Raw genomic sequence first — 15,349 nt, forward strand, 5'->3', positions numbered from 1 at the left:
TGCATCCCCCATACTCTGGAACGCTCTACCTCAGCACATCAGACTCTCACCTACCGTGGAAAGCTTCAAGAGGAACCTCAAGACCCATCTCTTCCAACAAGCCTACAACCTACAATAGCCCTCAGTCCAGTAGACCACTGCGCAACTAGCTCTGTCCTCACCTATTGTACCATCACCCATTCCCTGTAGACTGTGAGCCCTCGCGGGCAGGGTCCTCTCTCCTCCTATAGACTGTGAGCCCTCGCGGGCAGGGTCCTCTCTCCTCCTATAGACTGTGAGCCCTCGCGGGCAGGGTCCTCTCTCCTCCTATAGACTGTGAGCCCTCGCGGGCAGGGCACTGTCTCCTCCTATAGACTGTGAGCCCTCGCGGGCAGGGTCCTCTCTCCTATAGACTGTGAGCCCTCGCGGGCAGGGTCCTCTCTCCTCCTGTAGACTGTGAGCCCTCGCGGGCAGGGTCCTCTCTCCTCCTGTAGACTGTGAGCTCTCGCGGGCAGGGTCCTCTCTCCTCCTATAGACTGTGAGCTCTCGCGGGCAGGGTCCTCTCTCCTCCTATAGACTGTGAGCCCTCGCGGGCAGGGTCCTCTCTCCTCCTATACCAGTCTGTTTTGTACTGTTAATGATTGTTGTACGTATACCCTCTTTCACTGTAAAGCGCCATGGATAAATGGCGCTATAATAATAATAATAATTTGTAACAGATTTGGTTTTGCGGCAAAATACCGCTGATGTGAGGCTAAGGTGTCCCCTTCATATCTGCGAGCCAATGTCTTATTCCAGAGAAATCAACGTTCCTAATATGAAATTGAGGTGATAAGATCTGTGGCTGGAAAGTAGAGAGAGAGGCAATAGGAGCGCAAATAGGGTCTTATCTGGGGGGATGGTAGAAGTTGGAGGGAGATGAGAGGCTCAACTGCGCCACAGCTGCTGCAGCACCCCTGGAGGAGATGGGTCGGATTATTTCCGCGGCGCTGTCCCAAGTAGTAAAATGGTGATTATTTAACACTTTGTCCTGAAGAAGGTGAAAGTGTTATATCAGGGGTCGGGAACCTATGGCTCGCGAGGCAGATGCGGCTCTTTTGATGGCTGTATCTGGCTCGCGGACAAATCTTTAACAAAAAAACAACATATTTTTCCGGCAGTGATGGCGCAGGGACGGCAATACTGTGGGGTGTCATGGCGGCGAGCCTGCATAACTGGGGGGACTTCGAGCTGCTCTGAATGTCCTGCAGTTGACGAGATCGACTTCAAGAAGATGGCCGTGCAAGTGGCGCATGCACAGGTGGGCCTCTGCAGCCATTTTCTTGAAGTCCACCGCGTTGATCTGCACACATACCGCGGCCATCTTTTTTTTTTTTTTTTTTTTTTATTTTTTAGTCAATCCCGTCAATTGTTGGAGATTCAAAGCAGCCCGCCGCCAAATCGTTGGCGCCCGCAGGTGTGACACCCCACGAGCCCGCAGCAGTATCGCCGACCCTCCGCACACTGACCCTCCTGAGCTGCGACACCCCATCCGTTCCCGCAGCATCGCCTACCCTGTATAAATCCGTAACATACGGTAAATGGACATGTTGCAGATGTCAGACGTGCAACGAGTCAGTTTATTATTCACACTGGATCAACTTTGCACAATTCATGCAAGAAATGTTTGGATTGTTGGGAGTGACATCACCAGGACCCCCAGGGATCGCATCTTTATTAAGTAATCTGTGGATGAGTGATAAATGGGAATGAATCCAGCTTTGCCGGGCGGCGCCCCTGTGCTGTAGGCCCCCCGTGGGTGGTGCCCCTGTGCTGTAGGCCCCCCGGGGGGCACCCATGCTTTCCTCCCACACTCCCTACTGATAAGGAATGTAGATTTCGAGCCCCAATAGGGACAGAGATGATCATGTCTGTACAGCACTGTAGAATATGATGGTGCTATATTACCAAGTAAAATAATATACTGACATTAACTGAACGGCTCCAGGTCGTTTCACACCAACTGATCATTATTGGGGCGGTCGTTGACATTTTAACAAAATCCCTACAGAACTCCAGATGTTAGAATCGCTGCTGTATGTAGTGGATTTGGGAAGCTTCTTGCTGCAGGTTTAGAAAATGGAACCAAAATATCCCGAAACCCAGATAAATCCCTGGTTACTGGCAGCTGTGAGGAAATGATTACCTCTCCTACTTATTATAGATTATCTGCGGAGAAAATCCCAGTGTTTGCTGCACTGGGAACAGAACAATGCTGGGTTATCTCCAGCTCCAGAGAGAACAGAAATCGCTCTATAATGTCTTACTTATTTGCTTCTTTATTTCCTCAGATGCGGGAATGTGAATTTTGCCAGAAGGACGAGCTGCAACCGGTGTGGACGAGGTGTGATTGTTTTTTTTTTTTTTGGTAACTCGATCCATTGCATGTCTCTTTGCCCATTATGTTCTAAGTTAATATATTTATTTTTGTTTTATGGAAGAAAAAACAACGGATGCAAAAATGATGAAGGCCGGAGGAACAGAGATTGGAAAAACTCTAGCAGAGAAGAGTCGGGGATTATTTAGCGCCAATGACTGGCAATGCAAAACGTAAGTGGTCTGATCCGGAGCAGTGCACAGTATGCATAGATCCTCGTATGTGGCTCACTTACACTCACATGTGATGCCACATTCCTAATCTGAGGAGTTTAAGGGGTGTTCTGTCCATTAACAAAAAAAACCTAAATTCTTTTTTTTTTTTTAAAAAAAAAAAAATATATATTTTACTCACTAGAGAAGAGCAAACAGTCTGGAGCCCATTTTCCTAAAATTGTTAAAAAGCAGTCATTCAATCAGAGATGAACCACATTATAGAAAGGACAAGACACCACTATAAAGTCGGGAAGTCAGACGCGTAACTATCATACGGCACTGTGCATGTGATGTGTAAACTTAGGAGACTGACGGCTGCGTCCATGTGACGTAAAACATGCGAATCACAAGATTGATCCTGTGACTGCGGCTACACGGATACATCCAGCACATGCACGGATATGAGGTCCTGCTGGTGACAGCACCTCAGTCCTGCCGCAGGGTGCAAATAGCCTGAGAGGGGCTATATTCATTCACGGGTTACATGGCGAGTCAGAGGTTTCCAAAAAAAAAAATTAAATAAATTAATAAACAATAAACAAATAAACAATAAATTAAAAATATTATATATATATATATATGTATATATATATAATATATTTTTTTTTTAATTTATTGTTTTTTTCCATTGGGAAGTAAGTTGTGCAGTTATTGTCCTGTTTGCACACCCATCGGGTTGCACACATGATTGGCGGGCATCATATTCATCAGCATAGGACACGTGTGTGATACCTGTCTATTATGCATACATCCGGGCCAGTATTTGTAGATGTGACATCCCCAGCAGCATATTCACCGGCAGCCATAGTGGTAACTATAGTTAAAGGGGTTATCCGGCTTCTTTGACTTTTTTTTTTATTTCCCTATTGGGCTACATTTGGGGCAGGTAAGTAGATGGTGACCACTTACCTGCCCTGCTGTCAGCCCCTCTCCCCTGGCTCAGAGTGGTCATGTGACCGCTCCTGCCGCGATTTTGCTGCTTCCGGTCATTTCATGTCAACATGGGCAGGGCCATGTTGACATGCAAATGTGGAACAGCATGTTGCCGCCCTGCTGGGCTGTACAGTGCGAGGAGTCACCGCCCCCTTCCCTGCACCCTCCCACACATTCCCCCGCACCTCTTTTACTCTCCAGTAACCTCCCCCTGCACTGCTGTGGGGTCCGTGACCTGGGGGCGGGGCCTGGCGGCGGCTGCCGTGGTGTCAGCACCAGGCCCCCTGCCCAGGATCGCACATTCAAATATACTGGCATCACAGATCACAGATGCCGGTACGTTTGAAAGTGCTGATGAGAAGCAGCGCAGCTTCTCATCACTGTCCCTCCCGCTGTCTGTGCTCTCTTCAGCACACCGGTGACGTCACTACTGTGCTGATATGTCCAGAGCACAGACAGCGCGCGAACGTGCAGGAGCAGCGGGAACCGAGGACGGGTGAGTATGTACTCCCTACATGTGTTCCCTATGGGCGTGTGCAGAGCCATGTGTGTGCGTGTGCAGAGCCATGTGTGTGCGTGTGCAGAGCCATGTGTGTGCGTGTGCAGAGCCCGATGTGGGGCTGTTATTTGCAATGCTGTAGTGATACCAGGTCAGGTGCTGGGGAAGAATACTGACAGGAAATATGTGCAGGGGGCGGGCAGAGGGCGAGGCTGGACACTGGGGTGGGGCAGTGAGGCCGGGCGGTGACAGCTCTGACTGGGAGGTTTAGCACAGGAAGTGGTCAGTTTGCTGGAGCTGAATGTAAACAAGAAGCTGCACAGAATAAAGGGATAATTCAAGAGGAACAAAAGTTAGAAAACAAAAATAACAATGTAGGTGTGATTTATATGACAATACAGCACAGATAAACTCAACAATTTTTGTTAAGCTAATGTCGGACAATTCCTTTCAATTCCGCTTCATACACATATGGCTTCAGGAAGAAAAAGGTGTATTCTCTCTGCAGCCGCTCGCGTCAAGTCAGTGGTGCTGGCGGCTGTGTGTGGTCACCGCTCACTGATCACTGAGGGACACCCTGCTCGCCACAGTTTCATGTTGCCCTAAGCACAAGCAGCATGAAATACTGATAGGCGTCCTCGCTATACAGCTATTTCAGAGAAAACAGAGCTCAAAAAACGATCTCTGTTAGTAGAGACCTGTCAATCAGATGAGACTGGTAGAAGCAGAGCATAAATAAAAAAAACCCTAATGAGAACCCGCTAAGATCCAAATAAAAGGGAGTATTGACAGAATAATAGTATTAAAAGCTACATTTTATTAATATACATATTAAAATCACCATACACAGAAATGAAATATAAAATCAAAAAAGGACAAGAAAATTCCCTAGTGTTTAGCAGCGGTATTACAGAACAATGAAGTGCTTACTGCTATGACCAAGTTCCAATAAATAAGTGTATTAAAGTGTCCATAAGGGTAGGTAGGAGATACTCTCATAAAGTGCAAAATATATTCAGTGTATCTGATTGTATGAGATATTAAGGAGATCCTGTACCTTAGGAAATGGTCACTGGTCCTTTATGCCGCAATACCCCGACGCGCGTTTCAAGCGATGTCTTCCTCAGGGGGCGCTACTAACGATCCTTGTTAGTACCTGTCAATAGATGAGACTGGTAGAAGCAGAGGTAGTAGCTGGCGGACTCTGCTCCCTGTGCATTTACAATATCCGCTTGTCTCTCATCTTGACTGTTTATGTGGCAAAACATTTGCGTCTTCCTTTTTTTTTTTTTTTCTCTCCAGCTTTTTGATCATGTGCTTCTTCTTCTTTTTTTAAGTTGTGGAAATGTAAACTGGGCGAGAAGATCCGAGTGTAACATGTGCAACACCCCGAAGTACGCAAAGCTGGAGGAGCGGACAGGTGCGTCCCGTCGCTTCATTCCCCCGGCTTTTTTGGCTTTGTAGAGTGACTGGCTTTTATTGAGTTTGTGTTCCTGCCGATATTGTGAGATCCTGTTTCTACATGCAGGTTATGGCGGAGGATTTAATGAACGAGAAAATGTAGAATACATTGAGCGAGAAGAGTCCGATGGAGAGTATGACGAGGTAAAGGAGGCTTTGGCCTGTTATAGCAAGATGGCACATAAGAGCGTCGGATCACGCGTTTCATTTATTCTTGTGATCATTTTGTAGTTTGGACGTAAAAAGAAGAAATACCGTGGAAAGCCATCCAGTACAAAATCTGGAACCAAAGGCGAAGAAAAGGTGTCCGTAGCTGAAGAAGAGGAGGAGGGTGACGAGGAGGAGGATGAAGAGGAAGGAGATCTCTCAAAGTATAAATTAGATGATGTGAGTCTTAATGCAATCACCGCTTGGTGATAAAATGAATAGAAGGCACAGACCACGCAAGACTAGGACTTAGGCTGGACTCACACGAACGTATGGCATCGGATGCAAGAGCATCGGATGCGATATGTTAATGACCCCCGGCTCAGGCTCTGCTGCGAGCGTGAGCCGAGTGTCATGCGACTGTGACCTGATCCTGCAATCAGGTCACAGCTGCGAAGCGGAGGACGAGCGCTGCGGAGGAGAGGGAGGGGTTAATCCCCCCCATCTCCTCCATTGTCAGCCTGTGCGTATATCGCACTGCACTGGCATAACATCCGATGTTTCTCTCGCACCCATACTCTTGAATGGGTGCGAATCATACGGCTCTTGCAGAAAATCGCAGCATGCTGCCGCTTTTCTCTCATCCAGAATCTGGATAAAAAGCTGACCAACTGCTCTTCCTCATTGACCAGAGTGCAATGTGAGATTTTCTCACATTGCACTCGTCCGATTTCAACGCTCGTGCCCTTAGTCTACATGTACACAGAATTTGTGCCTGAGCTGAAAGAAAACAGTACCCCGAGGTTTTCACATGATTACCCTGAATTGCCAAACGGGGGCTAAAAGTGTTCTATTATTCTAGGGTGGCACGGTGACTCAGTGGTTAGCACTGCAGTCTTGTGGTGGCTCAGTGGTTAGCACTGCAGTCTTGCAGCGCTGGGGTCCTGGGATCAAATCCCACCAAGGACAACATCTGCAAGAAGTTTGTATGTTCTCCCCGTATTTGCGTGGGTTTCCTCCGGGGTCTTTGGTTTCCCTTGTCATATCTTTTAAACGCGTCAAGAGTTGGATATTGACTAAAAGGGCCACTTAATATGGTGGTCTCCTAAAAAAAGGTCCACTCCTTGGCTAGGTCCTTCGCGGAGGGATATCTGGCTATCTTCCGTGTCGAGACTCCTAAGGCTACTTTCACACATCAGTTTTCTGTATTCAGGCACAGTCCTTTTTTTTCCTGATCCAACGGATCCTGAAAAAAAAGTGAAAACCGTATCCACCGGATCCGTTTTTTTAACGGATCCGTTATGCCGGATCCGTTAAAAAACGGATCCGGTGGATACGGTTTGCATCCGTTTTTGCATCCTTTTCGTCCGGTTTTTGGCTGGATCCGTTTTGTTAATTACATTGGTGCATGCGCAGTTAACAAAAACGGATCCGGCGGCCGCATCCGTTTTTTACCGCATTACGCCGGATCCGGCGTCCATAGGCTTCTATTGTAAAACACGCCGTATCGCGCCGGATCCGGCGCGATGCGTTTTTTTTGCCGGACAAAAAAACGTTGCAAGCTACGTTGCCTCCGGCCGCCGCATTTATTTATTTTGCCGCATCCGGAAAAAAACGGATGCACCGCAAAGCCATCCGGTACAATCCGGTAACAATGCAAGTCTATGGGGAAAAAACGGATGCGGTACTGGATCCGTTTTACCCGTTTTTTTCCGGATTGAACCTGATGGCAAAAAACTGATGTGTGAAAGTAGCCTAACAGAGGCGCCACGGACCTTTTTGATTTGCTATTAGTCTTGCAGCGCTGAGGTCCTGGGTTCAACTACCACCAAGGACAACATCTGCAAGGAGTTTGTATGTTCTCCCCGTGTTCTTGTGGGTTTCCTCCTGGTACTCAGGTTTCCTCCCACACTCCAAAAACATACAGATAGGGACTTTAGCAATAATGTAGAAAAAAGAAATGGCCGCACATCCAAAATTCCTAAGTTGATCTAGGCAAAAAATTCAATATCTGAACATGAGGTTCTTGGTGTAACATTCTGATCAGACTGTATGAAGCCACTGCCACGTCACCGAGAACCTCCTGAGTGGGTCCCTACTCTGACACCTTAATGGTGCGCAACCGTGTGCCAACCATCACTACAGCGGCAATGCACCAACAGGGCAGGTGACCTGGTGCCTCACAGCACCCATACTGCAAGGCAGAGTCCCCATGACTCCAGATCACACCGCCCCACAGACACAAAATCACTGCAACAATGGCCGCCACACAGCACAAACACCCTGTGAAGGGGACTTTAGATTGTGAGCCCCAATGGGGACAGTATTCCTGATGTCTGTAAAATGCTAAAGTGCTGCGGAAAAAGTTATTTATTTATATATATCAGTTAGGCTATGTGCGCACGTTGCGTACTAGCCTGCAGAAATTTCTGCAGCGATCTGAAGAGCACATGTGCGCTTTAGATCGCTGCAGAAATGTCCGTAGTGAGCGCCGATTCCATGCGCTCTGCCTGCAGCTCCTGCCATAGACAGAGCAGGAGCTGCCGGCAAAGCGCAGGAAAGAAGTGACATGTCACTTCTTTTTGCGCAGCGCTTCGGCAGTAGCCGAAGCGCTGCGCTCTGAGACGCCACGTGCGCACGGCCCCTGCACAATCTCCATAGACTGTGCAGGGGACGCAGGACGCATGCAGTTACGCTGCGCTGCAAAGCGCAGCGTAACTGCATGAATTTACGCAACGTGCGCACATAGCCTTATTGTCTGAACTCCAGCATTGCAGACTGCCTTGCAATATACCATATTTCTTTTTCGCTCCTAATTGGGAGACCCAGACAATTGGGTGTATAGCTATTGCCTCTGGAGGCCACACAAAGTATTACACTTAAAAGTGTAAGGCCCCTCCCCTTCTGGCTATACACCCCCAGTGGGATCACTGGCTCACCAGTTTTGTGCTTTGTGCGAAGGAGGCAACACATCCACGCATAGCTCCACTTTTTAGTCAGCAGCAGCTGCTGACTATGTCGGATGGAAGAAAAGAGGGCCCATACTAAGGGCTCCCAGCATGCTCCCTTCTCACCCCACTGTATGTCGGAGGTGTTTGTAAGGTTGAGGTACCCATTGCGGGTACGGCGGCAGGAGCCCACATGCTGATTCCTTCCCCATCCCTTTTTACAGGGCTCTGGGTGAAGTGGGATTTACCGGTCTCCAGGCACTGAGACCGTGCTCCATCTACAGCCCCTGGAGAAGATGCTGGATGGAGCGGAGTACATCAGGGACATGGCCCTGCTTCCTCAAGGTACTCTGTGTCCCCGTGCATTTGGCGCTCACACCGCAGCATGCTGGGTGTTGTAGTGCGCCGGGGGACATCAGCGCTGCGGCGCCTGTGCCATGGCCTCATTCAGCTTCGCTGAAGCAGGCTCACTTATGGGAATTGGTCGCGCCGGCCGCTGGGACTGCGGCGCGGCTGGCACTTGTAGTGCGCCGGGGACTTCAGCGCGGCCTGCGCTTTTACGGCGGCCGCGCTGATAACTAGAGTCCCCGGCTTTTGCGGCCTGCTTCCGTTCGTTCCCGCCCCCAGACCTGCCAGTCAGGAGAGGGGCGGGACGCTGGCCACTTCTAGGAATCGGTCGCGCCGGCCGCTGGGACTGCGGCGCGGCTGGCACTTGTGGTGCGCCGGGGACTTCAGCGCGGCCCGCGCTTTTACGGCGGCCGCGCTGTTAACTCGAGTCCCCGGCTTCTGGGCCTAGTCTCCCTTCGTTACCGCCCACAGCCCTGACAGTCAGGGTAGGGGCGTGACGCTGCATAGCACAGCAGCGCTGAGAGCTGGAGTATGTTTTGCATACTCCACCCCTCTCACTGTGTGCACTGTGAATCCGGATTCCCGCACTTTCTCAGGCACGCCCACGGCTTCCTTCTCTACAAGGACGCCGGCAGCCATTAGTGTCAGTTTCTGTACGATACAGAGACAAGTGTGGAAGACCCTGGCATTCTGATAGTCACACAATCGCTGCAACAGGCGTTAAGCAGCACCTGTGGTGCTAACCCCACTAGTGCAGAAGTGCACTTATAGATATGCTTGTACTATATACATTGCACTGTTTGGTCGCACGTTGTATATACCCTCCTGGATTATGCGGAGGAGTTATCAGCATATTCTCTGTGTAAAACAAAGGTGCAGAACCACATGTTTTTCTATACAGCTGGTACAGCATGTACGGCTATACGGCCGGCAGGTTACATAGACTCCCATTGTATGCACTAATGGCCAGGGGATGAGGACGGTGTCTGCAGTATTTACTGACAGTTTTTCTGAGACTATGGCTATGATACTAGAAGCCTAGCAGTCCGGACATGTCTCTCACAATATGGGCACTGTTGAATCATTGATCCATGGCCCCCCTCAGTGTGAACAACTAACAGCTCCGGGAATGTCACACGCATCCCAGAGTCACGGCTCTGCACGGACGTCAGTCCCAGACAGCCTAAGCGGGCTCACTATGAGCGGCCTCGGTTTCATCAGGGTCCTAGCAGAAGGACTCGCTGTGTAATGAGGCGGAAGTAGCGGCTCAGGATTCTGATCCTGAGACCGCTCTCAATCTGGATACACCTGATCGTGACGCCATAGTAAATAATCTTATAGCGTCCATCTATAGAATGTGGGTTATTTCTCACAGCTCCTCCAGTGGAGGAGTCAGCTTCACGTATTTTTCTGGACCACTCTGCCTTCAGAGAGGCAGTCCAGGAACACCACGCTTATCCAGATATGCGCTTCTCCAAACGGCTTAGGATACACGTTATCCCTGTCCCCTGACTTTGTCAGGGACTGGACCCAGTGTCCCAAGCGGCATCCTCCAATCTCCAGGCTTGTAGCTAGATCCATAGTTGCAGTGGGAGATGGAACTGCTGTTGGCTCCGGCATTCTCTCCCTTGGGGCACTCCAAGCTATTTCAGCTTGTCTTACACAGATTGACACGGTTACACGTACATCTGTGCCGCAGGTGGCATCCTTAACCTCTCAAATGTCTGCATTTGTTTCTTACGCGATTCAGGTTGTCCTGGACTCTGCGAACCGTGCGGCGGTAGCCTCCGCTACTCCGTGTTTTTAAGCAGAGCCTGGTCTGCTCGTTAAGTGAATGGAAGGCAGATTCTGCTTCCAAAAAGGTTGCCTAACCAGTTGCCTTTTTCTGCTGACCGACTGTTTGGTGAATGTAACCATTAAACAGTCCAGGGGTAAGGATTCATCCTTTCCTCAGCCCGGACACAACAAACCCCAACAGAGCAAGAGGCAGTCGGGGTTTTCGGCCTTTTCGAGGCTCGGGCAGGTCCCATTTTTCCTCGTCCAATGTGGACTCAAAAGGATCAGAGGAGCTCAGATTCTTAGCGGGCTCAGTCACGCCCAAAAAAGCGACAGTCTGAAAACCCGCTTCCAAGGCGGCTTCCTCATGACTTGCGGCCTCGGTCGGTAGCAGGCTCTCCCGCCTTGGCGATATTTAGCTGCCATAGGTCAATGACCATTGAGTGTGAGACATTCTGTCTCACGGGTACAGGATAGAGCTCACTTCTCGTCCTCCAACTCGATTCTTCAGAATTTCTCCACCTCCCGGCCGAGCCGCTGCTCTTCTGCGAACAGGGTGCACTCTATAGGCAGAAAGAGTGATGACCCCCGTTCCTCTTCAGGAACAAGGTCACGGTTTTTACCCCAAATTCTTTGCGGTACCTATAACAACGGGCCGTTCCGTCCCGTTCTGGATCTAAAAATGCTCAGCAAGCTCGTGGACACCAGGCGGTTCCGGATGGAATCCCTCCGCCATGTCATCGCCTCAAGGTCCCAAGGATATTTCCTAGCATCATTAGGCATCAAGGATGCTTATCCACACGTGCCGTTTGATCCAGAGCACTAGCGTTTCTACGCTTCGTTATAGGAGACGAACACCTTCTGTTCGTAGCTCTACCTTCCGGCTAGCGACAGTCCCACTGGTCTTCGCCTAGGTCAGGGCAGCAGTAGTCACAGTCCTGCACTCTCAGGGTCACTCTGTGATCCCGTATTTAGACGATCTACTTGTCAAGGCACTCTCTTAGGAAACATGCCAACACTGCCCGAACGTTGCGCTGGAGACTCTCTAAAGTTTTGGGTGGATCATCAACTTTTTAAAGTCAGATCCGACCCCGACCCTATCGATAACATATCTAGGCATAGAGTTTCTTACTATCTCAGCGATAGTGAAGCTTCCGCTAGACAAACAGCATTCACTACGGGCTGCAAGCTCTTCTTTAAGAACCAGTCGCACACATTGAGACGCCTCATGCACTTCCTACGTAAGATGGTAGCAATGGAGGCAGTTCCTTTCGCGCAGTTTTACTGCGTCCACTACAATGGGACATTCTCCGCCAATGGGACAAGGAGTCGACGTCCCTCAACAGAGTCGTCGTTCTTTCTCAGGCGGCCAAGGAATCTCTACGGTGGTGGCTTCTTCCCACCTCTTGGTCAAAAAGAAGGTCCTTCCTATCCCCATCCTGGGCGATAGTTACGACAGACGCGAGTCTATCAGGGTGGGGAGCAGTTTTTCGCCACTACAGCGCTCAGGGTACGTGGACTCAGCAAGAGTCCACCCTTCAGATCAATGTTCTTGAACACAGAGCAGTGTATCTTGCCCTACAAACCTTCCAACAGCGGCTGGAAAGCAAGCATATCCGACTTCAGTCGGACAGCTCCACAGCGGTGGCATACATCAACCACCAAGGAAGAACGCGCAACCGGCAAGCCTTCCAGGAAGTCCGGCAGGTTCTGATGTGGGTGGAAGACACGGCATCCACCATATCCACAATTCACATCCCAAGTGTGGAAACTAGGAAGCTGACTTCCTAAGTCGCTGAGGTGTGGCCGAAAGAGTATGGTCTCCTCACCCGGACGGGTTTCAGGAGATCTGGCGCCGCTGACAGAGGCCGGACGTCGATCTAATGGCGTCACGGCACAACAACAATGTGCCAGCTTCATGGCACGGTTTCACAATCATCGAGCTCTGGCGGCAAACGCCTTAGTTCAGCATTGGTCGCAGTTCCAGCTACCTTAGGTGCCACCTCTGGCATTGTTGCCCAGAGTACTGCGCTAGATCAAGACCGACTGCGGCCGCGCCATCCTCGTCGCTACAGATTGGCCGAGGATGTTGTGGTACTCGGTTCTGTGGTGCCTCACGGTAGGCTAGACCAATCAGACTGGCTGTCTCAAGGGCCATTCTTCCATTTGAATTCTACGGCCCTCAACCGGATGGTGTGGCATTGAGTCCTGGAACCTAGTGTCGTCAGGATTACCTCAGGACGTGGTTGCCACCATGAGACAGGCTAGCATACCAACGTCCGCCAAGATTGACCACAGGACGTGGAAGATATTCTTATCTCGGTGCTCGGCGCAGGGTGTTTCTCCCTGGCTGGTTGCATCGTCTATGTTTCCTTCCTTCCTGCAATCTAGGTAGGAAAATGGGTTGTCGCTCAGTTCCCTTTAGGGACAAGTCTCAGCGCTATCTGTATTTTTTCAGAAACGACGACTTCCTCAGGTACGCACGTTCCTACGGGGAGTTTGTCTTCTCAGCACTCCGTACAAGCGGCCGTTAGAGCCCTGAGTTCTGAACAAGGTTCTAATTGCTCTCCAGATGCCGCCTTTCGAGCCTTGGAAGGATGTCTCCCTTCCCGCTTTTCACGGGAAGTGGCCTTCTAGTAACGGTCTCGTCTCTTAGGAGAGTTTCCGAGCTAGCAACGCTCTCATACAAATCTCCCTTCCTGGTCCTTCACCAGGACAGGGTAGTTCTGCGTCCGATTCCGGAATTTCTCCCTAAGGTGGTATCCCACTTTCATATCAATCAGGATATCACCTCACCTTCTTTGTGTCCTCGTCCAGTCCATCAATTTCAGAAGGATTTGCATCTGTTGGTTCTGGTGAGAGCACTCAGGTTCTACTTCCCGCATGGCGCTCCTGCGCCACCCGGATGCACTCTTTGTCCTTGTCGCTGGTCGGCGTAAACAGTCGCAAGCTTCTGAATCCACCCTGGCTCGGGGGATCGAGGAACCAATTCTTGAAACCTACAGTTCTACTGGGCTTCTGGTTCTCTCAAGGCTGAAGGCCCATTCTACCAGAGCCGTGGGTGCATCCTGGGCATTACGGCACCAGGCTACGGCTCAGCAGGTGTGTCAGGCACCTACCTGATTGAGTCTGCATACTTTTACCAAGCATTTTCAGGTGCATACCTACGCTTCGGCAGACGCCAGCCTAGGTAGATAAGTCCTTCAGGCGGCGATTGCCCACCTGTAGGAAAGGGCTGTTTGACGGCCCTATCACGAGGTATTCTTTTACCCACCCAGGGACTGCTTTTGGACGTCCCAATTGTCTGGGTCTCCCAATTAGGAGCGAAAAAGAAGGGAATTTTGTTTACTTACCGTAAATTCCTTTTCTTCTAGCTCCAATTGGGAGACCCAGCACCCGCCCTGTTTTCTCTGGGTTTTTCTGTTTTTTCGGGTACACATGTTGTTCATGTGGTATGGTTCAGTTCTCCGATGTTTCCTCGGATTGAATTGGTCTTTAAACCAGTTATTGGCTTTCCTCCTTCTTGCTTTGGCACTAAAACTGGTGAGCCAGTGATCCCACTGGGGGTGTATAGCCAGAAGGGGAGGGGCCTTACACTTTTAAGTGTAATACTTTGTGTGGCCTCCAGAGGCAATAGCTATACACCCAATTGTCTGGGTCTCCCAATTGGAGCTAGAAGAAAAGGAATTTACGGTAAGTAAACAAAATTCCCTTCTTTTCGGACTATAAGACGCACTTTTTTTTCCCCCCCAAATGTTGGGGGAAAGTGGGGGGTGTGTCTAATGGTCTGAATGTAGGGCATGGCTGCGGGGAATGAGGGTGCTGCGGTGGAGCGGGTCATCGGGGGCACGAGCAGGCAGCAGCAGCGCCTGCCGTGACTACGTGGGCCCGCTCATTACATATGCACGCCCATCCTCCCGCCCATCTCTCAGCGCTGAAGCCGGGGCTGATAGGTGGGCGGGGACGCGCGCATAATTAACAGCTGGCCGTGATCACCCCTGGCAACTACAGCCTGGAGTGATCATACTCTGCTGTAGTCACTGCCCCCGTGCATCATCATCAGCGCGGGGTGCAGTGAATCAATGTACTAACCGTTCCCCTGCAGCATCGCATTGTCCTCCAGTCTGCCTGCCGCGCTGTGTGGACTGGAGACTAGCGGTGCTCACAGCGATGACGTCATCGCTGTGCGCACGTGTGTCTTCACAGCTGCGCCGGCAGACAGGAGGACAATACATCGCGGTGCTGCAGGGAACGTGGCCGGCTCAACACAGCACTGCCGGCACAGACAGGAGGAGGAGCGACGCTGCGTGGAACGAGGAAAGGTGAGTGTAAACGTTTTTTATTTATATATTTTTTTTTTTTTTTTTTTTGTGTGCGTGTGCCGCAGGATGGGGGTATATGAACAGGATGATGGCATATAGCAGGATGATGGGGCTATATGAACAGGATGGGGCCATATACCAGGATGATGGGAGTATATGAACAGGATGATGGCATATAGCAGGATGATGGGAGTATATGAGCAGATAATGGGGGTATATGAGCAGGATGATGGCGTATATAGCAGGATGGGAGCACATACCAGGATGCAGTATATAGCAAGATGGGGCTATACCAGGATGAGGGA

At 50.3% G+C, this 15,349-nt stretch overlaps 1 protein-coding gene across 2 annotated transcripts in view; it reads left to right on the plus strand.

Annotated features, from left to right (window-relative positions):
• Positions 1-15,349, plus strand: part of ZRANB2 (zinc finger RANBP2-type containing 2) — a 54,821-nt gene that overhangs the window by 1,363 nt on the left and 38,109 nt on the right. For both annotated transcript variants that reach the window (XM_075320313.1, XM_075320312.1), the window contains exons 2-6: positions 2,310-2,362; positions 2,460-2,568; positions 5,380-5,462; positions 5,571-5,647; positions 5,735-5,890. In XM_075320313.1, the coding sequence (XP_075176428.1) occupies positions 2,310-2,362; positions 2,460-2,568; positions 5,380-5,462; positions 5,571-5,647; positions 5,735-5,890 (478 nt within the window). The remainder of the gene's footprint in view (positions 1-2,309; positions 2,363-2,459; positions 2,569-5,379; positions 5,463-5,570; positions 5,648-5,734; positions 5,891-15,349) is intronic.

This window comes from Anomaloglossus baeobatrachus, chromosome 8 (assembly GCF_048569485.1).
Source record: "Anomaloglossus baeobatrachus isolate aAnoBae1 chromosome 8, aAnoBae1.hap1, whole genome shotgun sequence".
Classification (NCBI taxonomy): Eukaryota; Metazoa; Chordata; class Amphibia; order Anura; family Aromobatidae; genus Anomaloglossus; species Anomaloglossus baeobatrachus.